This window comes from Podarcis vaucheri, assembly GCF_965113315.1.
Source record: "Podarcis vaucheri genome assembly, chromosome: 1".
Classification (NCBI taxonomy): Eukaryota; Metazoa; Chordata; class Lepidosauria; order Squamata; family Lacertidae; genus Podarcis; species Podarcis vaucheri.
The window spans coordinates 83,668,105-83,695,622 of NC_138759.1; the positions used below are offsets into that span (position 1 = coordinate 83,668,105).

At 43.6% G+C, this 27,518-nt stretch overlaps 2 protein-coding genes across 4 annotated transcripts; both read right to left on the reverse strand.

Annotated features, from left to right (window-relative positions):
- Positions 1 to 2,769: 2,769 nt before the first annotated feature.
- Positions 2,770 to 11,992, reverse strand: LOC309531894 (membrane-spanning 4-domains subfamily A member 15-like). 2 transcript variants are annotated; one of them, XM_082221665.1, is made up of 7 exons: positions 11,757 to 11,992; positions 9,687 to 9,936; positions 7,916 to 8,038; positions 7,574 to 7,630; positions 6,191 to 6,304; positions 4,109 to 4,222; positions 2,770 to 2,946 (listed from the first exon to the last, which is right to left on the reverse strand). In XM_082221665.1, the coding sequence occupies exons 2-7, from the start codon at positions 9,912 to 9,914 to the stop codon at positions 2,845 to 2,847; spliced, it is 738 nt and encodes a 245-aa protein (XP_082077791.1). In that variant the 5' UTR covers positions 9,915 to 9,936; positions 11,757 to 11,992; the 3' UTR covers positions 2,770 to 2,844. The 2 variants fall into 2 exon arrangements, with proteins under 2 accessions (XP_082077791.1, XP_082077792.1); XM_082221666.1 differs by lacking the exon at positions 11,757 to 11,992 and adding an exon at positions 11,606 to 11,750.
- Positions 11,993 to 14,260: 2,268 nt separating this feature from the next.
- On the reverse strand, positions 14,261 to 26,993 carry LOC309531838 (membrane-spanning 4-domains subfamily A member 8-like). 2 transcript variants are annotated; one of them, XM_082221582.1, is made up of 7 exons: positions 26,559 to 26,993; positions 22,461 to 22,667; positions 21,849 to 21,968; positions 20,663 to 20,719; positions 19,084 to 19,227; positions 15,781 to 15,894; positions 14,261 to 14,617 (listed from the first exon to the last, which is right to left on the reverse strand). In XM_082221582.1, the coding sequence occupies exons 2-7, from the start codon at positions 22,662 to 22,664 to the stop codon at positions 14,492 to 14,494; spliced, it is 765 nt and encodes a 254-aa protein (XP_082077708.1). In that variant the 5' UTR covers positions 22,665 to 22,667; positions 26,559 to 26,993; the 3' UTR covers positions 14,261 to 14,491. The 2 variants fall into 2 exon arrangements, with proteins under 2 accessions (XP_082077708.1, XP_082077709.1); XM_082221583.1 differs by lacking the exon at positions 26,559 to 26,993 and adding an exon at positions 25,331 to 25,446.
- Positions 26,994 to 27,518: the final 525 nt, after the last annotated feature.

Below are 27,518 nucleotides of genomic sequence, written 5' to 3' on the forward strand. Positions count from 1 at the left end.
CTGAAAACCCAGAAGTAAATGCTTCCTTTTTCAAATACACCTTCTGTTGCGTGTACATGTCATTTTTCTTAATTTTCTGCGGACTGCCCTTAGCGCCTCAGTTTTCTAAAGTTTCAGAACTCGAACGGTCTTCCGGAAAGGATTACGTTTGAAAACCAAGGTACCACTGTAAATTAAAATTGTTATTGATACAAAATACCTTTTACTGTTAACAATCTAAGCACACACATTATTATACATCATTTCATATCTGTAATAATTATGCTATATATATATTTAGCAAAACACTGTTAACAAATTCAGAAATGTTTATTTGCACATATACTGTTGTTTTATTTTAATTCTCAATTTATGTAACTGTTGCATGTTGTATTTCTAAATGTAATAAATATAATTATTATTTTTAGAATAAAAATATATGGTTAACTCTATACAGATACTTGATTTATCCATGTGATCACTGTCATTAACTTCTTTAATGTCTATGTTCAGCACCAAACACAGTGTGGTATGTGGGAGCAAATAACTACACACAGACACAAGGTGGGGTTTAAAATTGCCACACATTTACTGGTTACAGTTTATAGAGATCTGCATGGTAACATAGGTGCCATCTTGCACTGAAGATTGTGGGTGCCCACAACGAAGGGCTTCAGTTTTGCCCATTGACTTTGTGGGGGCCCAGTGCATAACTGTCAACTTACAGACTTGAAAATAAGGGACCAGCAGCCTCAAAAATAAGGGATCAGCAGCCAAAATAAGGGATTTTGCTTAACTTATACAGAAATCCGGCACTCATGGAGCCATGCTGCTCTGGCTGCAACTGACTGTGTTTTGCAGGGGGTTGGACTAGATGATCCTAAGGGTCTACAACTCCGACCAAAGAAGAGTGGCTGACAAAACTGATGAACGACGTCGAGATGGCAAAGCTTACAGGCAGAATTAGAAACCAGGAAGAGGACCTCTTTAATAAAGAATGGGGAAAGTTTATCATCTATTTGAAAAGCTATTGTAAAGAGTTAAATACATTGGTAGGATTGACAGAAAACTTGTAGTAAAAATTTGAACTATGGATGGACAAATGATTTATAAAAACAGAGTTATGAAAGGGATGCAGAGGGGGAAATCACTACATTAAGATGCTGCACTGGTTGGAGGGTATGCTAAGCAGCACGTCGGGGCTGTTGTCGTCCTGGCGCGAGGAGTTCCATCGGTCCTTCCCTGCCCGAGAGAGAGGGAGGGAGACTCTTGCCCATGCCACCCGCGAGCCCGGCTTGAGGCGGTTGCGGCGGGGCCACAGTCGCTGAAGCTCCGCCCTTCTGCGTCCCTCCCCATCCCCTCCTCTTCCTCCTCCCTCAGGCCGCCTCCTCGGCTCCGCCACCACTGCCGCCTCCGGCTTCCCCTGGCAGCGCGGTGGAAGTCTTGCAAGAGAGGGGCTGCCTGCCCACCCACTGCCACCCATCTCCTCACGATGCGCCCCTGAGGGGGAAAAGGGAGAGACAGAGACGCGGCAGCTCGTGCACATGCTCTCTCACGGCGGAGGACCCCGAGCCGCTGCTTCCCTCCCGAGCCAGGCGAGCATGAAACCCAGGAAATTTAAGGGACATCATTAATAAGGGACAGCAGCGGGACACGGCGCTGGGGTAATGGAGTTTCCCACCAAATAAGGGACAGTTGACAGCTATCGCCCAGTGCATGGTAAGGAGTAAAGATTCATTCAATAATAATAATAATAATAATAATAATAATAATTTATTATTTATACCCCGCCCATCTGGCTGGGCCTCCCCAGCCACTCTGGGCGGCTTCCATAGAAACCAAAAATACGCTAAAATATCACACGTTAAAAACTTCCCTGAACAGGGCTGCCTTAAGATGTCTTCTGAATGTCAGGTAGTTGTTTATCGCTTTGACATCTCGTGGGAGGGTGTTCCACAGGGTGGGCGCCACTACCAAGAAGGCCCTCTGCCTGGTTCCCTGTAGCTTTGCTTCTCACAATGAGGGAACCACCAGAAGGCCCTCGGCGCTGGACCTCAGCGTCCTGCGCACAAGAAGAGTTTGGATTTGATATCCCGCTTTATCACTACCCGAAGGAGTCTCAAAGCGGCTAACATTCTCCTTTCCCTTCCTCCCCCACAACAAACACTTCTCAAGTACAAACCAGGACACCCAATTTTTGGATTGACTTGCCTAAGATCCAGGACAAAGCGCAGCCTTTTGGAAATTCCCCCGGGGACATCAATTCCGCCTTTGAAACCTGGTAAGATCCGGACATATGGCTGCCCTAGTTTACAGGGAAGGGACAGTTGTCTCCTTATCTGAAATCTGACAGCTGCTAGTTTATCAGACTGCTGAATAGTAAAAAATATTTCTGGAAACAAACAAAAGGATGTCAGGAACTGGTGTCAGTCCTGCCATCTGCCGAACCATGCTGGGTGCTGACACTGGGCCTGATTATTAACCAATCAATCAATCAATTAAATTTCTATACCACCCTTCATCGGAGGATCATAGGGCCTAGTGGTGGTTGACCTCTGTGGTGCCACTCCTTGCCGTCGATAAATTTGGGAAAAGGAAAGGTGGTGAGGAGGGTTTAGGAGAATCTGAAACTAGAGGCACCTGCTTCACCCCTGTGGTAATCAATTAATCAATAGATTAATCTACTAACAATCACAGTCCTAGCACATATCCAGACTAGATGAATATATGCACCAGAAAGAAAAAGCAATTGATAATATTGATTATTGTTGCTTTGCTGCTGTTGCTTTGCTGCTGTTGCTTTGCTGCAGTTGCTTTGCTGCAGTTGCACTTCCCAAAACTTCACAATTGGGTTCTTTATTCTGTCTATGGAGAAAAATCCATAGGATCATAGCGTGGAGGAGCAAGATTGTTTTCTGTGGGAATCAAGGCATCACTGCTGACAGAGTTTGGCACAAAAACCATTGCCTGCAACATTGAAATTCAGAAATTCAGTATAAGAAATACAGTCATACCTCAGGTTAAAGACGCTCCAGGTTGAGCGTTTTCAGGTTGTGTCCCATGGCGACCCAGAAGTAACGGAATGCCACTCGTGCATGCGCAGACGCTCAAAATGACATCACATGCATGCGCAGAAGCGGTGAATCACGACCCACACACGCGCAGATTGCGTTCTGCTCAGGTTGCCACTGTACTTTTCTTGTCATCATTTACTTACCATTGTCATCATGATGGATTACCTCAATACATTTTGGTTTCTGTTTTGTGTGAGTTTGTCTGTAAGTTCGCTCTGTCACAGTTCTGTACAAAGTAATTTAGGTGTAGTGGCATACCTATCAGCTGTGTATGTATTACCATTTACTATGGCTCCAGAGTGCTCACACTGCTGGTGTTTGAAGCCACGGTCACATGACATTAACCATAATCCATATCTACCCTGTGTAGTTTCTTGAGAAATGCTGGTGTTTAGTGTGTTTCCCCTCAAATCCATCTGACTGGAAAATGTAAGTCACAGTTAAGTTAAGGTGTATACATTTGTAATAGCCAATGTGCATGCACAGATGACAGTACATGTGCAGGTGACAGCTTTTAATGAACAGGAATTGCGGCGGGGGGGGATTGCAGGTGTGGGGGAACCGAGCAGGTAATATGCATTGAATGAATATATCCTCACCCCATTTCTAGCGCATAATGCAATGGGGGGGAATGACCTCACTGCATTTTTCGTTAATGTCAACACCACCATGTTAATATATATTTACTTGATTTGTTTTTATTATATATTTATTAAAAACAAAATGAGAATACAAATGGCACAAAAACAAACCAATAACCCACAAACACATTTAAAAGGCCATAGAATGTTAATCAGCCAGACGCCTGGTCATAGAGAAATGTTTTTGTCTGGTGCCTAAATATATATAATGAAGCCTCCAAGTGTGTGTGTGTGTGTGTGTGTGTGTGTGTGTGTGTGTGTGTGTGAGTGAGAGAGAGAGAGAGAGAGAGAGAGAGAGACCCATGCCACTCCTTAAAGGCTAGAATATATAAACATGGGAAATGAAAAGTCAACTTTTCCTTGGGATCCTCAGTAAGATCTGCTTAAACTCCAAGCAAGTTATCAAGCGCTTACCGTCTCGAGATTATAGAAGTTCTCCTGGCACCCAATGTGTGACATCAGAACGGTGATGCAGAACTCCAGCAAGCTGAACAAGAGCAGCAGGAAAGAGAGACCAAAGCCTATGTTCTGCAAAATAAAAGAAGTACCTTTAATCTCGCTCTCTCAGCCCTTCTAACTAATTCAGCCACAACATTAGAAAGTGTGCAAGTAACCATCTTCTGGGCCCTACTGCGTTGAAGATGTAGGTGAAAAATTTGCCTTGGAAAGGGCTTGGGCACCGATGACAATTGTCTGGTCATGAGTTATGCCTGACATAGATGGAAAAACCTACTGTATTGGGGTGGAGAATTATAATGCTGCACACAGTGCTATTTTTCTAGAAAAAGAGGTGCTGGAACTCGCCATGAACTTCTCCCTTGTTCTCTTAGAATGCCAATGGCGTCCTCCAGAGAGGTGCCAGAACTCAGTTCCAGTGAGTTCCTGCTGAAAGAAGCCCTGGCTGCATCTAACACTGTGCTAACTAGCACAAGTTCTTGCACAACAAAACTGCCAGTAGACCTGTTGTTGGATTCCTTAGATGTGCAGCCATGAGAAAATAGGTGCCTGGTAGCAAAAGGTTTTCTGAAACAGCAGGCAGCGTATCCCCATTCTAGTTGATTATTATAATAACATTGTTAACATTAAGGATTTGGCGCCTCAGTTGGTGTATCCCTCTCCCCTCCCTAGCCTTTTAAAATTTGTATTATGTCTTTTGATATTCTAAGCCTGAGGGCAGAGGAGGTGTTGCCTTCACTGACCTATAAGCCACTCTGGGAGCAAGATGGTTCTGTCCAGCTTGCCAGAATGCCTGGTTTCTAAAGCTGCAGCCTAAAATGCAAAAAAGGGGGATGCGTGGATAGAAGACTCAAAAGTGCAGCTTGAACTTTGCTTGCTATTTTCACTTAGAACTTGTTGGACGGACAACGGCAGAAATCATTCCATGTGCAACTCAAGGATTAATTCAGCTAGTGTTAAACTCAACTAGACAAGAAGGGGCGGTAGAGATGTTGCTTAGCAACCAGGCAGAGTGGTATGATATTTGCTGAGGTAGTATATGCCCTGATTGGCTGTGTAGTTCTGAGGGAGCTTTTCCTCTGCATGTTTGTTTGAATGTCTCTGCTATGAATGAGGCCTGAAGTAACAAAGAGAAAACCCCCGATTATTTCTCCTCAAATTATTGTTGCTGCTGAGTTTCCTCAGTAATGTGTAACCAGGCTTTCTTTTCTTTCTGGATTCCATCTGCATTATTTAAGTGATTTGGTTACCACTGCTGAAGAGATTAGTTGGCTTTCAGATTAAATAGTAGCTGGTCTCTTTGGCAGTGGGAACTGCAAGCATAACTCTGTGTATGGGATTTTCCATCTCTTTATACGTATTACCAGTGCTTTTTTTCTAAAAAAATGTTTAGGGGTACTCTCATTTTAATACCCATATTGAAATACTGCCTCTCAATGATGCCAAAGCTAGATTCACAAAATGTTTAGGGGTATGTGTACCCCTGCATCCCCCCGGAAAAAGCACTGCATATTACTGTTAGCGTTCTTGTTCTTATTCTATTATATATTCATTGTTTTACTCATAAAAGTGACTCAGAACAACCTACAAACACAACTGATATGCGAAAATCAATTACAACAAACAGAATAAATGAAAACCTAAAAAACAAACACGTCTATACAAATAAAAGACTACTCTGGCAGATCCTGCCCAGTCAAAGGAAGTTGCAGATATTAAAAACCCTTCAAACTAAGGGACAAAGAGGGTGCGAGTTTTGTCTGGCTCCTAAAACTGGACAACGAGGGTGCCAGATGAGCCTCCCCCAAAAGTGGGGAGCTACCACTGAAAAGGCCTGCTAATGTGTTGCTACCCTCCAAATCTCCCAAGGAGGGGGTGCACTGAGCAGGACTTCAGATGATGATCGCAGGGTCTGGGTCGTATGGGGAGGTCTGGACCTGAGCTGAATAAGGTCAAAACAAAATAAAACCACTTTTTGTTGAGCCCTTCTTGGATGTTACCCAGAAAAGAAGTTCTGCAGGGAATGCTGCATTCACTTACCTGTGCCCAATAATAAGGACTGCCTCGATTGAAAGCCAGATCACTTATATATAGAATGGTGCCAGCTGCTGACATTACAGAGCTTGTGATGTGCATTCCCACACTGCATTTCGCCTGAAACAGACAGTCAAAGAGCCAGTTTACTAAAAATTACAGAGGCAGAATGCAGGTCTCCTGAAAGACAAATCATTTATTACTTACTGACTGACTTTGTTAGTTGCTTTATGTTGCCTAGGGCAACGCAAAGCGACGTAAATCAATTTATCCAACAAACAGAGTCACGCTCAGTCCATGAGAAGCAAAGCACCTGTTCTGCAAGTAGCCTGAATTTCAAGCTGTATTGGAGTTTTCCTCAAGGGTCATTTAAACCCAGAGAAAAACTGAAGTGGCTGAGGGCACTGTGGTGGCAGTGAACTAAAAACACAAATACAAATTAACATAAAAGCATATCACAATTTAAAAGCAATTTAAGACAACCCCACCCTACCTCAAGTAAAAAGACACCCACCCCTATTAAACACTAACTTAAAACTATCAAAACAATTAAAAACAGTTTAAATGTTTCAGATAGTTGGAGCCATGGAAGCATACCCCAACCCCAGTTGTATTTCATCAGTCAGTCTGGGTCTCAGCTGCCCTTCTAGGCCAGATGGACATGGTCTGCCTGCCAGGCAGGGGGCAGGTCAGGCGAGACTCACAGCCACAGGTCTCAGGCCAGAACAAGGTGGGGTCTGAGGCATAGGGGGCAGTGGGAGGTATGCCCCAGGAGGCTAAGGCAGGCGAGGACCCACAGCCCAGGTGGGGCTTGCTAGCTTGAGAAGAAGGCCAGGTGCAGCAATCAACATGCAAGACAAAAAAGTGAGGCAAATTTGGCCAGGCCATTTGGGTTTGTGGCACAAAACCAGCACAACACTTTGGCACTGGTTTGGCACTTTGGAGTCAAACAGGACGCGGTTGGGTTTGTTAGCTCTTTACTTGTGACCCCAGTTTGAGTGTCTACTACTCAGTTTAGAGGGTGGCACAAAACGTGGGCTTGCAGCACAAAATGGCACAAAAATAGCACAAAACGTTGGCACCTGTTTGGAGTCAATTCAACAAGGTTGTATTTTTTGGCATTAACTTGTGAGCCCAGTTTGCTTTGTCAGTTACTTGGTTTGGGGGGCAGAACAAAATGTGGGGTTCACAGCAGAAAACAGCACAAAGCTAGCACAAAACTTTGGCATTGGTTTGGGGGGGATGCAGAATTTTAGGGTCACACATAAATGAAGCTGCATTTATCATTACTGCTAAACAAATTAATATTTCTCCTTTACTATATCAGTAGCATGAACAATAGCACTTCCCAGCCATTAAGATTGACTGTTATAGAAATTTCTCTCTCACCAGACAGCGTGTTTGATGTTTCTCTGCTGACATCGACATGCTTCCTGAAACAATGAACTGTACAAAAAAAGGGGGGAAATATGTGTTTAACTGCAGCTCACTTCAAAAAAATAAAAAACATACTCTCTATTGAGGAAGAAACCTGAGTTATATTGAGACAATAGTACCTCTTCTCTCTTTATTTGATTGTGTAGATTAGTCACACCAATTACTCATTCTCTACATACGAAAGATCAACAGCTTGATAAGAGTTAGAAAATAGATACCCTTTCAAAACTCCGGATTCATAACCAGAAACACAGAAAAACAATGGCTCTCAAAGGTAAATGAAATACTACTTACAAATGCTCCACCCCAAAATGGATAACCTCCAACAGCAGCAAAAGATATATAGGAGTGACCAATAAGAAAAAGTAGGAGCGCTCCAAAGCCGATTTGCATTAATCCAATTAAGATCTGGACAGTCTATTGGAAGAAAATGTGCAAACAAGGTAAAAAAATTTTGCTCGTTCTTCAAAAAACATGAATTTTTACTCATTAACACAATCTGAAATACACCCAGAAAGATTGGTCTGTCTATTCCTTTGGGTAAATAAAAATTTTAAAACAGGATAACTTCTCAAGAGGCTAGAGAGAACACCATGTGCATATAGATATATAGGCTGCATAAAGGTGGGGTGAGAGAAATTCAGATAAAGACATTAGATTATAGCCAGACAGACTGATATTGGGACTAGTATCTGCCTCATCGTGAGGTAACAAACACAAGCCAGAAAGAGAAGGGAGGAAAAGAGTACAAGCATGCATAGGATTGGCATTGCTACAGATTGGCTATGTTTGAAATGAACTGATTAGATCTTTAAAACTGAGTGATGCTCATTTGCAAACCTGAAGTTTCCTTTAGTGCAAATCAGAACTTTTAAAAATTTATCCTGGTCCCAGAAAAGTTCCCTGAAAATGCCACCTTTGTCACCCATTGACTTCTATGAACCTTAAACATTTTGTCTACAGTTTTTGCTGCCCATATCCAGGAATATATTTTCAATTATCTCAGTTCCAGACTTCTATAATAATCAGTGCCATAAACCTATGTAAATGTGTGCTAAACTTAATGGATGACTTGACATTACCTCAACTGATAGAGGGACTCATATTTTGAAGGAGCCCCCCTTCAGAAGGGTTTAAAAATAAGTGTCTCAGAATTCCTATTAATTAATGTGGGAGTAATTCAATCACTTTTGGGGATACACTATTTTCCCTCTGTTTGGGGGTGAAGAAGAAATCTTCTCCCTTAGACTACTGGCTGGCTTGTTAAGAACTCCTGTAATGTCCATTTCAATGTCCCCATGCCCCAGTCGATCAGTCACTGAGTCAGCCAATAGGGGCAAGCATCTTGAATTCATAGAAAATCTGAGAATGATCTGTATGAGTCTTCCTCAAATTCTTGCCCTCTGGATATTTTGGGTTAGAACTCACATCACCCCTGATCACTGACCATGCTGTCCGGGGCTGTCTGGGAAGGCTGATCTGGATTATCTCTTTTGGCACCACCTTTCTCAACCAACTTCTGTTGTTCAATGTAAAAAAGTCTGATTATCCTTCCTATTATATTTTTGGCACCACCCCCCTTTTAAATTAATCCCTGTTGAATCAGTGTAATAATATCTGGTGTTTGGTCCTTCCTGCACTGACCTCACTCTTGAAGGAAAGGCACTATTGTAATTTTTTTCAGCTGGAACTCACCAGAACTCAGTTCCGGCACCTCTCAGGTGAGTGCCATTGCCATTACCATCATACCTTGGATCTCAAACACCTTGGCTCCCGAACAAATTGGCTCTAGGACAATTGAAACCTGGATGTGAGTGTTCCGGTTTTCGAACAATTTTTGGAAGCCAAATGTCTGGCATGGCTTCCGATTGGCTGCAGGACCATGCTTTGGTTTCTGAATGTTTTGGTAGTCGAAAGGATTTCCGGAACGGATTCCATTTGACTTCCAAGGTACAACTGTATAAGAGAAAAAGGGAGGTGTTCATGGTAAGTTCCAGCACCTCTTTTTCTAGAAAAACAGACTGCTCACGATGCACCTAAATGTGAGCAGATCTGACACACTTACCCCCAGAGTCTTGGTCTCCATTTTGAGGAGTTTTTCCCATGTCTTCACATGCTGAGGTTGGTTGCTGGGGCTTCCAACCTGCTGGCCAACATATGGCATGTATTGTGCTGCCCCTGCTGGTTGGATAACAGCACCAGGGATCCCCTCGCCTGCCTGGATTACGTTCGCAGCAATTGCAGGAATGTACACCACCGTTCCGCTAGCCATTCTCCCTTGATGCGTTGCCATTGTTTAGATATCTTCAAGCAAACTAATAAACCAAAGATATAAACAAAAGAAAAGGGGGTGGTGGTGGGGAACTCTCACATTTGGGGACATGTTACTAACGTACCCCCAACATGCACAGCCACATATTCATACATGATGCGATATATATACTAAAACTGAGCCCATGAAATTGTGCTTCCTAGCAGTGGGTTGACTCATGAGCCAATGGTGCATTATTTGTGAGCAATTCCTATGCTGCTTTTTGTGCCTCAGGCAGCACACACAGGAAAATTCTTGGACAAGGGGAGATAAGGGACAGAAGGAAATAAACACCCGTCCCAAAAACTGTTTAATTAATGCCAGGAATGGCAATCAATTACTAGTAATTTATTTTTTGTCTAAAACAGAGTAGCCCAAACTACTAACACAGAACTTCCTTGTTATTCAGCCCTCCCTACAGTGGGAGTTTCAGTTTTCATACCATACCATATGAGGTATTGTCTCCTCTTTAGTCAGGATTGCATTTCACAACCATACTGCTGCATAGTAAGTTTAAGTTTCAGAACAGTGGGAGAGCGAGTGTAGCAGTAAAATGCATTTTGCGGTTAGGGGAGATTCACAGCAAGGAATCAAAGGCAAATTCTTGGCTATATTCAAGATTCACCTGCAAAAAAAAAAAGGGTGTATTTTAAGAGGTGTTTGAGGTTATTTTGTAATACTGTACTTCTCTCTCTTTCCGGGTGTGTAATTGGCATTCCTGAGGAAATTATCTGTATATATTTGGTACGCTGTGATGAATGCAGCTACCCTCAAACACTCCCTAAACAAAGTTCCTGATTTCAGCAGAGGGTTGGCAACATTTTACTGTGACTGTGCTCTTGTGCCTTTCATGGCAGCTTCACCTAAAGTGATTAGGAGGGGATCCTGCCCATGCAAGGGCACCATGTGCCTATGCCCCATGTTGTGGAAAGCTCCTAGCGATTTCAGCAGATGTCGGTAAGGGCACAGGTGTCATTTTAAAAATCAGTTACTCTGTTGCAGGGACCCATTGGGGAGGCGTCCACATTATTCTGCATCCATGTTGGCTTACTCTTCTTCTGATCCGTTGAAACTTTTCGCCACACAGGCCTCCATGCCCGAGGTGGCCACAGATCACAGCTTTAGCCGTTATCTTTACGAGGATTTCCCATGGGGGAGAAGAAACTTCAGTGGTTCAATCAGTCACTGTATAGCTTTAAATCCTGACTGTAAAGATTCTTATCGGAAGAGTTTGGCCAGCTCTCTCTGCCACTAACAAAGCAAAACTAACAATGCATCTTGTGTGCCGTACAATTGCTGGGAAGAACTGGCAGGAAAGGGCACTTAAACCTGTCCCAGCTCACTGCCTCTCGCCTCTAAATGCCCCCTACCTGCATTTCAGGAAAGAATTGGTAGGCATTTTAGAAAGGGTGAAGCACCCCTCTCTGCCCACAGTTCCTCCCCAGCAAATTATCCCTCCCTTGCGCAGTGGCATAGCGTGGGGGTGCAGGGGGGGCCGGCCGCACCGGGCGCAACATCTGGGGGTTAGGGTTAGGGGGCGCAAATCCACGGGTTAGGGGGCGCAAATTACTTGCCTTGCCCCGGGTGCTGACAACCCACGCTGCGCCACTGCCCTTGCCTCTCCCTTAGTAACACCCATAGCTGCAACACACACCTAAATATTTTTACAGTACCTGTTTCTGCCCTTCTGCTTATTCAGGAGTGGAGGCAGAATCTCTTAGCTCATGTTCAGGAGCTCCTTCATGCCTTTCAGAGGAGGAGAGCTGCTGATCAAAAGGAAGCACTGTTCCCCAAATTAAGATAACGCTCTCCAGATGTACTCACGTTACACCGGCGGCCCCGTGTTCCTTCCGCAGGGAGTGAAAGGCACAACACGAAGAATTTGGCCAGCCTCGTCTTGTCCTCCCCATTCCCCTTTCAGGGAAATTCGCTCCTTTTGTTGTGACGCGCATCTGGCTGCAGCCTCTTTCCCCACCCCGGAGAGTCTTTCCATTCCATTCCTGCCAGGGAGATTCTGAATCCGGACCAGAGACAGCCTTGAGGAGCTGTGAAGCTGCGCAGGGGCCTCTTGTTTAACTTGTCAGGCCCCACATAGCTTTGCAAATGTGCCAGCAGTTTTATTGCTCAGATGTCCCACTGAAAATGGGGTGGTTGGGGGACGAGGGTGGGGAGATATCCAGCACCACAAGGTTTGATGAGGCCCTAAGCTACTGAAGGTAAAGGGGCCCTTTAAATGTCCAGCTGTCCTTTGTCAACAACAAATTGTCGCTGTTTTTTGTGTTGAATATATGCTATATGGTAATGCATGGACCTAATAGGTATCTGAAGCCATTTGCACATGTAGAATGTAGGCACCTTATATATAGTAATGAGTAAAGCAGTGATATTTTAGGGAGCAGACTAGCAGGCGGGGCCCATTACTTACATCATAGGAGCCTACACAACACAAAACACTGTTGCTGTACATGTAGGTTTTATTTTATTTGGTTTTTATCTTGTATTTTAGAGATGAACATCCAGTTTGTTTCCTTTAAATGTTTTTTGGGGGCCCCAAGAGAGTGGGGCCCTAAGCTATAGCTTGTTTAACTTATACAGTGGTGCCTCGCAAGACGAAAAGAATCCGTTCTGTGATTCTCTTCGTCTAGCGGTTTTTTCGTCTTGCGAAGCAAGCCCATTGACGGATTAGCGGATTAGCGCTATTAGCGGCTTTTAGCGGCTTATCGGATCAGCTGATAAGCGGCTTAGAAAAAGGGGGGAGGGGGAAAAAACCGCAGGCACTCGCAAGACATTTTCGTCTTGCGAAGCAAGCCCATAAAAGATTCGTTTTGCGAAGCACCTCCAAAACGGAAAACTCTTTTGTCTAGCGAGTTTTCCGTCTTGCGAGGCATTCGTCTTGCGGGGCACCACTGTACATAAATCCCACACTGCACAAAAGCATGCTTGTGTTCTTTACAATTTGCAGTCAACTGAGTTAGAGGCAGCACTTAACTCCACTAACCAGAGAGGGGCTGGGCCCTTGATCTATGTGGAAGTATCAGTTGGTATCTTGATTGGATTAGGCATTATTTTTGTATATGCAATTAATTAATGTAACTCTCACCCAAAGTCCTTGTGCTACGCTTGTTTTTATGCAGGGAATCATTTTGGCTGTTTTTTATACATCCTGTTGTGAAACCACTTCAAAATTTCACTTAATAGAAAGCAGTTAATAAATGAAATAAATAATAATATTAAGCCCTTCTGCGTGTTAACTGTGTCAGAGGAGGGAGGCTGTGATTGTTCAGTGTGGGGTGGGGAGCAGCAGCTCAGCAGCACTTTCTCTTATGTAACTGTTCTTCCTCCTAAATAAGTCTGGCCTTCAATTAGCTGTTCTTGGGAGGCTCATGTGAGGAATATGCTGATTTTCCATTATTATTATTTTAATATTCAAGATGCTTTTAGCAATGCCTTTTGTAAAGGCAGGTCTAGAGACCTCAGTCCCTAAATTTGCCATTTTAGAAGGATATTTTTAAGCAGCTACCTGATAGAATTAGGATGCACAGAATCTGATAAGGATTGCAAAAGCTCTAAGATGACAGATATACATAGCAGAACTCTTGGCAAAAATGCTAGCCTGTGGTTGAGACCCAGATATGAAGGCTGCATATACCTGTGACTAGTGGTTAAAAAGGGGTTTGTCCTTGCTACTAGGGATGGGAGAATATCATTTTTGGGTCCTCTCAGTTGTTAATTTCTCCAATCTTAAAATTCAGTTCCCCACATTAGTTTGCAATTGTTCAAAAAAGTCCAGATTGGAGTGGTACTATTATTCCCCTTGATGTGGACACTATACTTCTGTTGATGCAGCATAGAATTGCATTAGCCTTTTTTTTTTGTTGCTGTATCACACTGTTGACAAAGTTTTGATCTACTAAGACCCCTAGAACCTTTATTTCAATATATGATTGCGGTGGCAAGACTTTTATATGAACAAAGATGGAAAAACTCATAATTACCAACAACAGAGGAATAGTTATTAAAATTATTGAACTTAGCTGAGAGCGCAAAATTGACATGTTTAATCAGAGAAAAGTCATTGTTAACATATACTAAAGACTGGAAAACTCTTATAGAATTTTTGCGTGAAAAAGAAAATGAATAAATGACATTTGGGTTTGAGAACTGAAGATAACGTTGGTTTATAGAAAGTAGTTTTGACAGGTGTTATATTGGAGTGGATTAGTTGAATAAAGTTGATATAGAGCTGATAGACGAAGAATCAGAAGTTCTTTATTTTCTTAACTCTATTTTTTCTCTTTCAATTCTTTTTCCACCCCTCTCTTCTCCCCCCCCCCTTTCCTCTTCTTTTTCTTTGGGTTTGTGTTTTCATCAAGATTAACATTTTAGTTTTGATTTATTTTAAAAAGATATTTGATAATAATCTTTGCATTCCTCTTTCTAAATTCTAATAACATTTTATTAAAAATGGATATATGTGCCAAAAAAGACAGAAAAGCAAATGAGTATTAATTTCACTCCTTTAGCAGCATCTCCCATATACAACTTCTCCTTTAGATTCTTCACTCATTCTTGGGGAAAGAATCCACAGTACTGTAAGCTGGAGGAGGAGCAGAAGCTGGAGGAGGAGGAACACAACTGCCTTCAGTGGGAGCCGTATCAACAGTGTAGGGAATATAAACCATTGCCTGTATAACAGAAGAGCAATTCATCAGAAGAAGACACATGCCATGTCATCACCATTGTCATAATCGCCATCCTGGCAGCATTCAGGGGCCGCCACCACTCTGGCCATCATCATGAATGAGGGCGAGAACATCACAGAAGGGGCAGGGCCAGCGAGCAATTCTGATTGTGTGAGGATCAGTGTTAAAATATCGGAAAAGGGCTGGAGCTGGCAGATTATCAATTTGCAACTGCACTTCCTGCTCTGCAGTTCTCCAAATCCTTCTGTTTTGCTCTAAAAGTTGCATGACAGGTAAATCCTGCCTAGGCAAACTGGGACAAGGAATAAAGCCTTTGTCCCCATATTCTACTACTGCATAGTGTACCGCTACATGTTGGTGTAATGTGAACAATGGGTTTAATCACACAGTGCTTGGGCTCATGTCTTGAGGAGCACATCCCCCACGTCTGGATGTTCTGAGATAAGGGTGCCAGACTTCGGCAAGATCTTACCAGAAGTCAGCGCTGACACATGCGTTCTGCAGGTGCCACAGCTGGTGCTTTGTGGCCACCCCCATGCCATGCAGGCAAGAGGGGGGTGGCGCTGGTGTGGTGCCAGGGCCAAGGGGGTAAATGAACACAAAAATGTCTGGGACTTCCTTCTTTAAAAAGATTCCTGCCCTCTCAGCCGAGTTTAGAGATAAACTGGGTTATTTGTTTGGGGTTCGTCTTTCCTCTTAAAGGAGTGTTTATGATCAACACTGGATTCACAGCACTAGACTCCAGGTATGAGCATCTATCTGTGCAAGTTTACTCATGAGAGAAGTCCTCGGTAATGGGGTGTGATTTTTCTTCGTTGTATTGTTTCATGTGTTCAGGGAAAATATTCCACACACTTTAACCCTTTTTATAACGGTGATAAAGTATTGGCAAAGACCTGTAGGTTCTCTGGGCAAAAAATGGCTGGTAAAGTTGTTGGTTATGAAGCTTCCTTGGTTATGAAGCTCGCCAGTCACTCACTTTCACCTTGAACTACTTTCCAGGGTTGTTGTGAGGATATATGTGGAAGTGGTGGCTGGCCCTTTGGACACAGGGTGGGGTGGAAACATAATCTTTAAAGGAATAATCCTCTCCAAACCTCTCAACAAGATCTGCTTAAACTTTAAGCAAGGTATCAATTGCTTACCGGGTCATTGGAACAGCAGGTTAACTGGCACCCAAAATGTGCTAATGAGACAGCGATGAAGAACTCCAGAAAGCTGAACAAAAGGAGAATAACTGCAAGCCCAGTACTTACAGCCTGTGGAGCACAGAAGCGGGTAGAAGGTCATTTATCATATACACTTCAAAGTACTGCCAATTAAGTTTAGTTGCAACATTAAAAAGTGTCCTAGTCTCCATCTTCTATGTAACCTTCTGGGAATCAGCCTAGGAAAATCTGCTGGTAATGGTGATGATTTTGAATAATTTGATTAAAGCGTTTGCTTCACATACAAATACCTCTTGAAACATACAATTGTAAAACCAAGGATAAAGAGTACAGTGCCGTAGCTACTGGGGTGGGGGGGCGGGTTAGTTGTCTGCCCCCCCCTTGGGATGAAGCCTCCAAAAGGGCACCATTGAGGCTCCCAGCCTCTGTGTGTGTTTACACAAATGTGCTGGGTCTTTGACCTGGGTGAAATAAAACCTAGTTTCACCCTTGGTGAATTTGAACCTGGGCAGAGACCCTCATAGCATGTTTGTGTTTTGCAGCATCCCAAACCAGGGCTACCAACCCAGGACCGACACTGTTTGGTAAGCAGTGGAACCTGGAATGCCCTCACACAACTCTAAACATGGTCATTTGAGCCTCATTTAAAGGCTCTATTATGGGATATCTGCAAAAGAACAACCCTGTGCACATTCTCGTTAGTTGGGTTTACATTTGTATGAGACCAGACAAAGGAAGAGCCAATTTGAGTCTCACATCCAAAAATACCCTCTTTGTTAACCCTCCTATGTCATTCGCAACACATCCTTGTGAAGGAAAAGCAGCAGCTGGGAAGAATCCTAAGGAGCAGAAATGTCAGTGCATTTATGCATGAATTTAAGGTATTTTGGCACTCCAAAGTCTGCCCTGAAATGAACACCACCCCTTGGTCTTATTTGCTTTGTCAGCTTTCATGACAAATTAATCTTGCCTCCTCAAAAGGGAATTTCTTTTGTTTATAATGTAGTGACTCAAGTCATTATGCTGGCGTTTCTGATTTCAAACAACATCAGAACTCAGCACCCAGGGTGAACATTCAGAACATGCAAGAAACTGGAGCTGGAAAAATCCCATGTCTGGTTTTGTTGTTGTTGCATCCCTTCCCTTTTTGAAACAAGACACCTTCTCTTCACTCCCCAGCTCAAGGAAGAGGCAGAGTGAGACATTCTGCCTTTCATGTACAATGATGTCACATTATCTAATGGGAGCCCATGGCAACTGCATAGCCATATTCCAAATGGCATTTCCCAACTGCAAGTTGTTGTTGGCATCAAGAGACAATGGAGTGTGCCTCTGGGGGTGAAGTCAGACCACTGCGTTATCAGCACCAAAGTGACCTCCCCAAGGTGCAAGCCTGGGCAGTGTGTAGGAAGCTCCTGGGCTGCCCAGATGACATGACCCCGCCCCCTCTTGGCCTCGCTGATGTGGTCCAAAGCAGAGCAATACGTTTGGCACCAGTTGGGCTGCAGGAGTTGCTGGGAAGAAGCATATAAAGCACCACCCAGCCACCTTAGACTCCACTCTGGATTTATGTAGCATTTGCTCCTTAGCATTGTCTTCTCCCAAATATATCCTGCAAGGCAGCAGAGGTTTAGGATCAGAGTTTCTCTTCTCCTAGATGGGCTACCTTCCCAGGCTGATGAGCTCACTTCCCTCTACAGCATGTGCAGAAACCACCTTCTTGACTGTTGGATCTGCTACTGGTCTCATCCGCTCAATTCACCAGAGCCTGTCTTCGCTTGCAGGGGAAGTGCTTAACTCACCAAGGGTTTAAGACCCATCGGCTGGCATCACCTAGTTTAACTGGCCAACCGAAGCCATTTTCTGGCATGTGGCTGCTGTCGCATGCTGAAAGCTTCTAGGAGCCACAGGTGAGAGCTGAGTGCAGGGTGGAGACCAAAGGTGGACAAACTACCCCAGAAGGAGCATGACAGAATGGGTGCACTAGCTATAAGGATAAATAGCATTTTCTCAGGGACAAAATATTACAGTGCTAGTATTGGGGGTATGTAATCTTTCCAGTAACAGAATGACTGCTTAGAGGAAAGATGTTTGCACCGCTAAGTAGCAAGCACGGAGCAGTAATAACAGTAGCACTAATAAACCTTCACAGGAGGTTTTTAAGCAGAGGTGATGGATGCTTTAGTTGAGATTCCCACATTGCAGGGGGTTGGACTAGATGACTCTCAGGGTCCCTTCCAACTCTGCGATTCCGAGGCTAAAATGAAGAACTTAATTTAAAAGCAAAATCACTGAGTGTGCTGATCTCAAGAGTCTGGTAGCCTGCCTCCCCAGAGCCACAATAAATCTAAAGTGCTGTGTGAATGAGGTAGAATGAAAGAAGCCCCTGTTGTGTGGGCAGAATTTCTTCCAGCAGTTGGAGGATAGTTTTCAACACAGCACTAACAACTGCTGTAAAAGGCCACACTGACTACCAGTTCCAAAAGCTGCCTTGAACAAGAATTCTAGAAAATCTGCCATCCCAAAACTTTGAAGGTAAAAAAATGTTTTTAAAAGTCCAGTAAAACAGCACCAATAAAAACTTTAAATCTGGCGTACCAGTCCAAATGGCAGGCAAAATCAGAGCCTGTGACCAAGGGCCACATTATCCACAGGCTGAGTCATGCAGCTCCATCTATATGATGCAGGAGGCTTTAAAGTGGCAGAACTGATGCCTAGTGGGTATTCATCTGTTTTTGAAAGAGAACAAACTGTAGTAAGCTATGGAGAAAGAACAGCTTAAGACCAAATGGTCAGGCATTTCTGTCCAGGCTTCAGAGCCTGCCAGAATGCTGGGTTTCCAAAGCTACAAACCAAAATGCAAAGAAGGGACCTGGGTGGGTAGGAGAACCATGTGGAGAGCTTCAGCTATGCTTGTCATTTTCACTGCTGAAGAGGCAAGCTACCTTTTAAACTAAATAGTGGCTAGTCTCGTTAGCAGTGAGAAGTGATGTGTTGAAAACAGAAAGCAAAACTGATGGTGATTGGGATTTCTCCCTCTTTCTGGATGCTGCCCATAAAGACATCAAACTGAATCACTGCAGTCATGGGAGGACTTCTGTGAGTACAACAGAACATCTCCCTCTTCTTCTTCCTCTCACTCCTCACCTGCAGATTTGGAGGGGGGGCACACGGGGAGAGGAGAGGAAGGGGAAGTTCCATCGGGTTCACATAAGTTGTTTCTCACATACACTGATTAGTCCAAAGGCCAAAGTTCTGTATAGCGTTCTTTTCACTTACCTTTGCCCAATAATATATTTGCCCAGTCTCATAATCATATGGATGATAACCAAAAGGACCTACAGACAGCTCTACCAAATACAGAATGATGCCAACTACTGCCATTACAGCACTTGTGATATTCATTCCTACGCTGCCTCGCACCTGAAAGAAACAAAGAATGTCATTTTCAGGCTTCAAAAAATACAAAGCAAGTATAGTGTTACACACCACCCCAGTCTCCAAGCAGTGTGAGATTCCAGGCATCCAGGCACTTACCTGAAACACCTGGTTTCGTGTTTCATTTAGAAATGAGGCACATCGGAGATTGTGATGTCTTTATGATATATAGTTTAATTACATGTACATATATACAACCTGAGCTTGCAATGGAGACGCTTCTAGGATTACACTCCAAATCAGTCCCATTTCTCCCATGACTACCACCTTGGATTTACACTGACATAGTGCTCTGACTCCCTGTCTCTTCAGCTTGCTGTGTTTGCAAAATACAACTATTTTTCCTCCCGCTTACAACAGGAAAAATGCAATCCTCCCAAAAACTGCTCTCCCAAGGCTTTGTCTTTTTACTCAACCAGCTCGGGGAGGGGCTTTCCCTATTTGCCTGCTGGTACAGAATTTCCGCTTTGTTACTGGCCTGTCTACCTGTCTTGACTCTTCTGTGGGAGAGCTTCTAGCAGTTCTGGCAATATTTTGAATTAAGGTAACCTCCATAAAACAATTCCATGTTAGTTACTGAGCTCCTTCAAATTGTGTCATTTTTGTTGTATACATTATACATATATAACATGCGTTGTACTATGTATTGTTCTATCTATTTTGATGTTTAAAGGAAAAGAAAGTAGTTGTTCAGGAATGTTCATCTATTGAGTTCTTAATATAAATTAAATGTCAACACAATTCCTGTGTTGAATCGGGGGGGGGGGCAGTATTTCCCTTACAGAAAAATAATTTTTCATTTGTTGAGCAATCAACCTTCACAAACCTGGCACCCTCCTAATGTTTTCAGACTCCAATTCCCATCAGCCTCAGCAACTATGGCAAGTTCTGTTGTGTTTGGAAGTAACTGTTTCAGGTCTGCTGCGGGTCATTCCGATTTGATTTATTATTTGGGTTAGCATCCGATTAGTGAAATCCAAACCTGTTTTGCCCCTATGGCCTATAGTGAGGACTCTAAAAATGGTTGCAATTTCTTTGGTTTTTCACATAAATGGATAGAATTTGCATATGCCAGTGAGGAATATCAGAAGGGGCACAGCGAATGCACAGTTCCTTGCTAGAGTCCTGAAAGAAGGGCAACAGGACCAGCTGGCAGACTCAAGGCTGCCTCTGCATTCTCCATTGGTCAAAGAGGGTCCTCATTTCAGACAAAGGCTGGTCTGGTCAAGATGGATGTTTATGGGAACAGAGGGTGGGACTTGATGGAGGCTCCTTGTTCCAGAATTTGGGCTTATAATAAATGAAGATCTACAGAGGAAGCTGCCAATATGGCCTTGGATTTGTAATAAGAAGGAAACATATTAACTGGCATTTCCTGGATCACAGAAGAGATTAAAACTCACATTTCTTTCTCTCTCACCTGACAGGGAGTTGCATATTTCTCAGCTAACACCGACATGGTTCCAGAAATAATGAACTGCACAAAACAAGGAAAAAGACACATTTGACTGAAGTTCATTTAGAAATTTCATAAACATGCTCTCTACTGTAAAAAACTGGGTCATATCAGATAACAGAACCTTTTTCCTTCTTGAAGTTCACTAGTTTATCCTTCTAGGAAGACGAGCATTATTTTTATCATATTAGAATCACACACATGCATAATTACAAATACAGTGGTACCTCGGGTTAAGTACTTAATTCGTTCCAGAGGTCCGTTCTTAACTTGAAACTGTTCTTAACCTGAAGCACCACTTTAGCTAATGGGGCCTCCTGCTGCTGCCGCACCGCCGGAGCACAATTTCTGTTCTCATCCTGAAGCAAAGTTCTTAACCTGAAGCACTTTTTCTGGGTTAGCAGAGTCTGTAACCTGAAGCATCTGTAACCTGAAGCGTATGTAACCCAAGGTACCACTGTATTCAAATAGCAGCCTCAATTCTCTAAGTGCTGTCCCTTGTGTAGCCAGAGTAACACCATCCACACAAAAGGCGAATGGGGGGACGGTATCAGCAAGCTTGGGAAAACCCAGTTTCAAAAATGCAAAAAATATTTGGGGTGGGGTGGTAGGAACTGAAAAGAGGAAGGAAAAAACTCAGAACAGCCTAGTGAACAGCCTTGTCTGGTTGGCAACTGCAGAGTGCCGGCTGAAGTGGAATTCCCACGGAGGAGAGGGATGGAATGGAGAGTGCTGGAAGAGGGCATAGCTGGCAAGAGCTCTACAACTCCCAGTAGCCTTAGCCAGCATAGCCAATAGCCAGGGATGATGGGAGTTGTAGTCCAGGAACAACTGGAGAGAACACGGACACTGACTTACTTAATCCAAATGCTTTTTAGAAAAGATGCATTTAAACCTGATAACCAAAAACTATATACTCAAGAAATGAAGCCTTTTCTGCAATTACAAATCCTTAAAATGAATAGAGTGTACAGTACTTCAGGGAAAGCCTTCTTAATGACACAACTATTCTGTTACCAGTCGCCTATTCTCCACACACAAGGCGTCACCATCTGAACAGGGATTTGGATGCAGATCTGCAAAGTCAAAATTCAAAATCATAGGCACTGATACACACTGTCACTCAAAAGGCAAATAATATTCTGCTTACAAATAGTCCACCCCAGAATGGGTAACCTCCAAGAGTAGCAAGAGTCAACAGCCAGGTACAAAGAACAGCTGAGACACTCCCAAAGCCAATGTGTATCAAACCAATTAAGATCTGGATGGCCTGTAGGAACAAAATGCACAAAATAACACATCAATTTCCCTTTGGTAAATTCAGAACTGAAACACATTCTCCCCACCTCATGATGCTCACCCAGGGCACCCCCCCCTTGAGCCTGCTAGTAAATTGGACCTTGCTCCCTCTCCATGCAAGTAGTAGGCATAGCATACCCCCCCCTCCACATTTTACAAGCCATTTCCTTTACTATAACACATTTCTGTATGACATTTTAATTAATATATGCATCTGTAGAACCTGTTCCCCTAACATGTACGTTTCTTTGGTTGGAGAACTGTATCACAAAATTCAGAGAACTGCATTTTAGTCTGCCTATTGTTTTGGGAAGTGCAAATTTGGTTGGTTTCCAGGAGAAACACAAGCCAAACTGGTTTTCTTCCTCACCCCCCCCCCCTGCCAGGGAGCAACAGTGCAAACATATGCAATATTCATTTAATTCATTGGACCTCCATGTTGTCAGATCTCAAATACACTTACCCCCAGAGTCTTGGCCTCCACTTTGACAAGCTTGTCCATCCACCCTGTTTGAGGTTGGTTGTTGGGGATTCCAACCTGCTGGCCTGCATATTGTATGTATTGTACCGTCCCTGGTGGTAGGGTAACCGTACCAAGGATTCCCTGGCCTGCTTGGATAACACTGGCATTAGTTTGCGGAATCAGCACCACAGTTCTATTAGCCATTATCTGCAAAAAGACAAACAAACGAAAGATACAATTTTTAAAAAAGAACCGCTCAGATTTGGGCAAATACAGTGGAACCTCGGGTTATGAATGTGATCTGGGCCCTTGGAGCCCCAGCTCCCTAATCAATGTGGGTTTATTTTAAGAGCAGCTTAAACTCTTCACTTTTCCTCACATATCAGAGCAGGCAGCAATATCAGTGGGCACCTACCACTGGACCAGATGTCCTCCTCCTGGACTAATCTATCTCATGCCTCTGCTTGGTTGCCGGACCCAGAGGTACCCATGCCGGCCATTACCATTGGTGTACTATCTGGTGGAGCAGGTAGAGGAGGTGCCCTGATCCTGCTGCTCAGCCCAATGGCAGCTTGCCTGGGAACACCTGCCTTGCCCAACAGATGATGTGAATCCAAGTGAAGGATCAGGGTGAATTGCAGGGGGGAGAGCTTGATTCAGGATATGGTAACACAGGACATACACTAAACCTGTAATTTGCAGTACTCTAGATAATTTTGGGACCACAGACTGTGCCAGACAAACATAAAGAGCAGAGAACAGTTTCTGCTAGGTTCCTTTTGGGTTGTGTATCAACAGGGCTTTTTTTTTCCAGCCAGAACTCAACAAAACTCAGTTCTGTCACCTCTCAGGTGGGTGCCATTGCCATTATAAGAGAAGGGGGGGGCGTTCATCGTGAGTTCCGGCACCTCTTTTTCTAGAAAAATAGTGCTGTGCACCAACTATACCAGATTCTATTTGGGGCTTCAGAGACACGGAAGGGAAGGAGAGATCAGTATTATTCTTGACCTAATCTAGCTCCCTCTTGACTCATTTAAACTTTTATTAGGCATGCTGGTGCCCACACAGACCTCTAAGCATGAGACAGGGGCATGCAATAGCTTTATGTATCTTATCAGTAAAGTGTTTCTTGCTCCTTCCGGTGGCATGGGCAGGGAAGGAAATATTGCTTTTAAAACATGGTTCATACCAGAATTTGCATTGCCACTGTGAACTTTGATCTTAGTCTTGATGACTGTGTTGAGGTTGATGGCAGAATTGACATCCTGAAAGTTTCTAACAGGACGAGTTTGAACAGGAAGAGACTGAATTTGTTTGTTAACTGGATTCTTTAGTTTATAATGCAGCTCTTATGAATTGTTAGGAAAGGAAGGGAAGAGCCCTCATCAGGGGCTGAGCAGGTTCCAGCTGCTCAATCCTACGCCTTTATCTCAGAATATTTTGGTGGGAGCTGCTGCCTGGTATGGCACCAAGGAAAAAGGCGGGTACACTATGTGATTTCTGTTCCTGTAGTAGATTTGAGTGTGGTTTGCTTCTGAGATTCATCCATAAGCTGCTCTGAAAGCCTCTGTGCTATAAACCGGGATAGAAGCATTCTAAATTGTAGAACAATAATTCTAAATATAATAATTGTAACATGTAATCCACATGGCCTAAGGATACTTACCCAGTTGTACTTTGAGAGGTGGAACTAGTGGGGGGGGGGGAATGAAAAACAAGGCTCTCTGCCACTTGTTTCCCTTGTAAATTCAGAATATTTTGGGAGGGGAATGACACAATTAACATGTCCCCCTCCCCAACATCCATTCCATGCTTTACAACTGCTTCCACATGCCTGAAAAGTTAACACAACCCCCCTCCACACAAATACATTTAACCAACCCTGTTAAAGAAGAAATACTCTGAACATGTGCAGTTGTATAATTTTTTAAAAACCACATAGTACCAGAAAGGCAACACAAGTAAAATGGCATTTGATTCTGCTGCCCTGGTGCTGCATATGCTTATTTGGGAATATGCAAACCATGTTGTTGCGTGTCAAGGTCCCCAAGCCACGCCCCAAATAACTCACAACGCACACTTAATTTTTGTTTAGGGTTTTTGGCATAATTTTGGCCACAGCTTTATTTAAATACAAAACCGTGAGTGGTTGTTTAGGCACTGGTTAAGACTATCTGTCCCCCCGCCTGGGGACAGAACTGACTTCCGGGCACCACTGAAAGCCAATAAGGGAAAAAAAGTCAGGGAGAAATGGAGCTGAGTCACAGGCCCTCAATTCTCACCTGCATGCTCCCCGAAGGCTTGCCGGCCCTAGTCCCATTCCAGGGATTGGATGAAAAGATGGCAAGCCCCAGGATTCCTTTAATGGAATTCCCTTCCACAGCAGCATTGGAGAGGCAGGCACAGCCTATCCTAACCCCTCCTCCACCAATTTATAACCAATGCCTAACTGCAGCCTTACAAGTTGTGATGATTTGCTACGCAGTAGGCAAAAACCAAATGGCCCGGGCAATCAGCCAGATGGACAAAATTCCTACCAGGCCCCTGCCCCAATGGCAGACGACCCCATGACAGACATAGCAAGGTCAATGCAACAACCCCTTACTTTAGGGCGGGTGATCCATTGGACGCAGCAAAGAGAAAGCTCCAGGCTGCGTGCAGAGTATTTAAACATCTTACCCCTCCCACCAAAATTGCAACATAACTTTTACCCCAGCAACCCAATCGTTGCCCCAGGCCATCTTTAGAGACCCTGCCTGGCAACAGAGGGGTGGCTCGGCAGACCCCACCGCAACACACGCTTTGTAGGAAAGGATTGTTTGTTTTAAAAGTAAAAATAGTAAAATGAACTTCTGTAACCATAGACATGCCTGGATAATAAATGTTGTTTTAAAATGAAGAAAGGGTAAACGCAGGATCCGCTGGCATGCCCATGACAGTCATGGTGCTGGGTCTCTGTGCCTCTGCCTCCATAATCTGCTACTCTCCAGGTGATCATTTGAGGGGCCTTTGGGTCTTAGGGGAGCTGGATCTTAGCCCTGAGATTCAGCCCTACAGTTTTTTATTCCTTTCGAAAGGGAATGCTTTCAACCCCTAGCTAACCCTCAGAAAGAACCTTTCTCTTAGTAAGTACAGGATCTCTTAGTTAGATTATGGAATGAACAAGTGACATCAGAAATGGTCTCGAACAATCTAGCTCGAGGCTTTTTCTGATGCAACATCTACTTCATATATTTAAAGCACTCTTATATCCAGTGCTTTTTCCAGCCAGGACACACCAGAGCACAGTTCTGGCACTTCTCCGGTGACTTCTTGTAAGAACTTCATGATGAGTCCTGGCACCTATTTAACTTGAAAAAAAGCACTGCTTTTATCACTTTAATAATCATGGTTTCCTCCAAAGAGTCCTGGAAAGTATAATTTGTTGAAGGCAGGGGTGGACTTTGTAATATGGAGCCCTGAATGAGGACAAAAATTGCCCCCCCCCCCAATATATCTTATTTTCACAATTATCAGTTTTGGTACAGTTGTTTTTTATGGATATTCTCAGCTGGTATCCATATAAATAAAGATATTATTATTATTATTATTATTATTATTATTATTATTATTATTCTCCTTAGCTGGGCACCCTGTGCAGGGGAACCACCCATACCACCCTAAATTTGGAGCTGTTAAGGATGCTGAGACTTGTTAGGAAACCCCTCACAAAGCTAGAATTCCCAGCACCCTGAAGAAATTACAGTTCCCAGGATCAGGGCAGTGGAAGTGGGGAGCCATAACTGTTAAAGTGGTATAAGAGCATTTTAAATGTATGGTGTGGTTGTGGCTGCTATTCTTCTTTAAGCTGAGATGCTTGAGAGAGAGGAGGAGGAGAAGCTTGCCCAGGCCTTAATTTTCCAAAGAAAAGACTTCCACACACTGTGGCAGGGATAAAAAAATTGCCTTCTGTTCCTTGTTGGGGTTCATGTTGGGGAAACTCTCTACTCATGTTCAGCAGAACCATTTTATTCTTTCAGGCCTTTCCCAGTTGAGGCCTGGATCAAATAAAATACTGTCCCCAAATCAATTTAATTAATTTTGTCCAAAAGTACTTACGTTACACTCCTTGATCTGATCGTCCTCAGCCTCACCGTGTGTGTCTCAGGTATCACCAGGAAGCAGTGAGAAGTGAAAGCAATCGTGTGTAAAAGGGGTGTTTACACAGCACCAGACTCTGACTCGTCCCCTTTCCTTCCTTTTGTCTCATTTCACTGTTGATTACGGTACTCTGGACTTTTTCCATTTCAGATATTCTCCTCGCTCCTGCCAAGGAACTCCAAAATAACTTTCTGTCTTCCGTCTTGGCTTGCCTTTGTATTCTGCATTGAGACTGTGTGTGTGATTTGTTTAATCTCAGATGTTCCTTTTCACCTCCCACCAGAGAGATCTTCCAAACTTGTACAAAATGCTCATTTTGGACTACCGTGGATCTAAGTGAATCTCTTAAATCCTGTCTTTTAGTCCTAGGACACTTCCACACCATGCATTTAAAGGATTACTGTACCACTTAGCAGTCATGGCTTCTAAAGAATCCCGAGGACTGTAGTTTGCTGAGAGTGCTGAGAGTTATGCGGAGACCCCTACTACCCTTATAGTAGCTCTGTGTGGGAAATAGGGGTCTCCGAACAACTCTCAGTACCCTCATTTCCCCCCCACAGAGCCAGATTCCAGACCCTCCAAGTGTCCCTATTTTCCAGGGACAGTCCCAGATTTACAGAAGCTGAAGTGTATCTGAAGAAGTGTGCATGCACACGAAAGCTCATACCAAGAACTAACTTAGTTGGTCTTTAAGGTGCTACTGGAAGGATTTTTTTTATTTTGACTATGGCAGACCAACACGGCTACCTATCTGTAACTAGAAGCTGTCACAGTTTCTGATTTGATCCCAAAATGTCCCACTTTTCCTTAGGATGTCCCTATTTTCATTGGAGAAATGTTGGAGGGTATGGAGTTATCAGACCCCTAAGCCATCTGAAGGCAGTTCTGTATAGGGAAGTTTTTTTTAATGTTTAATGT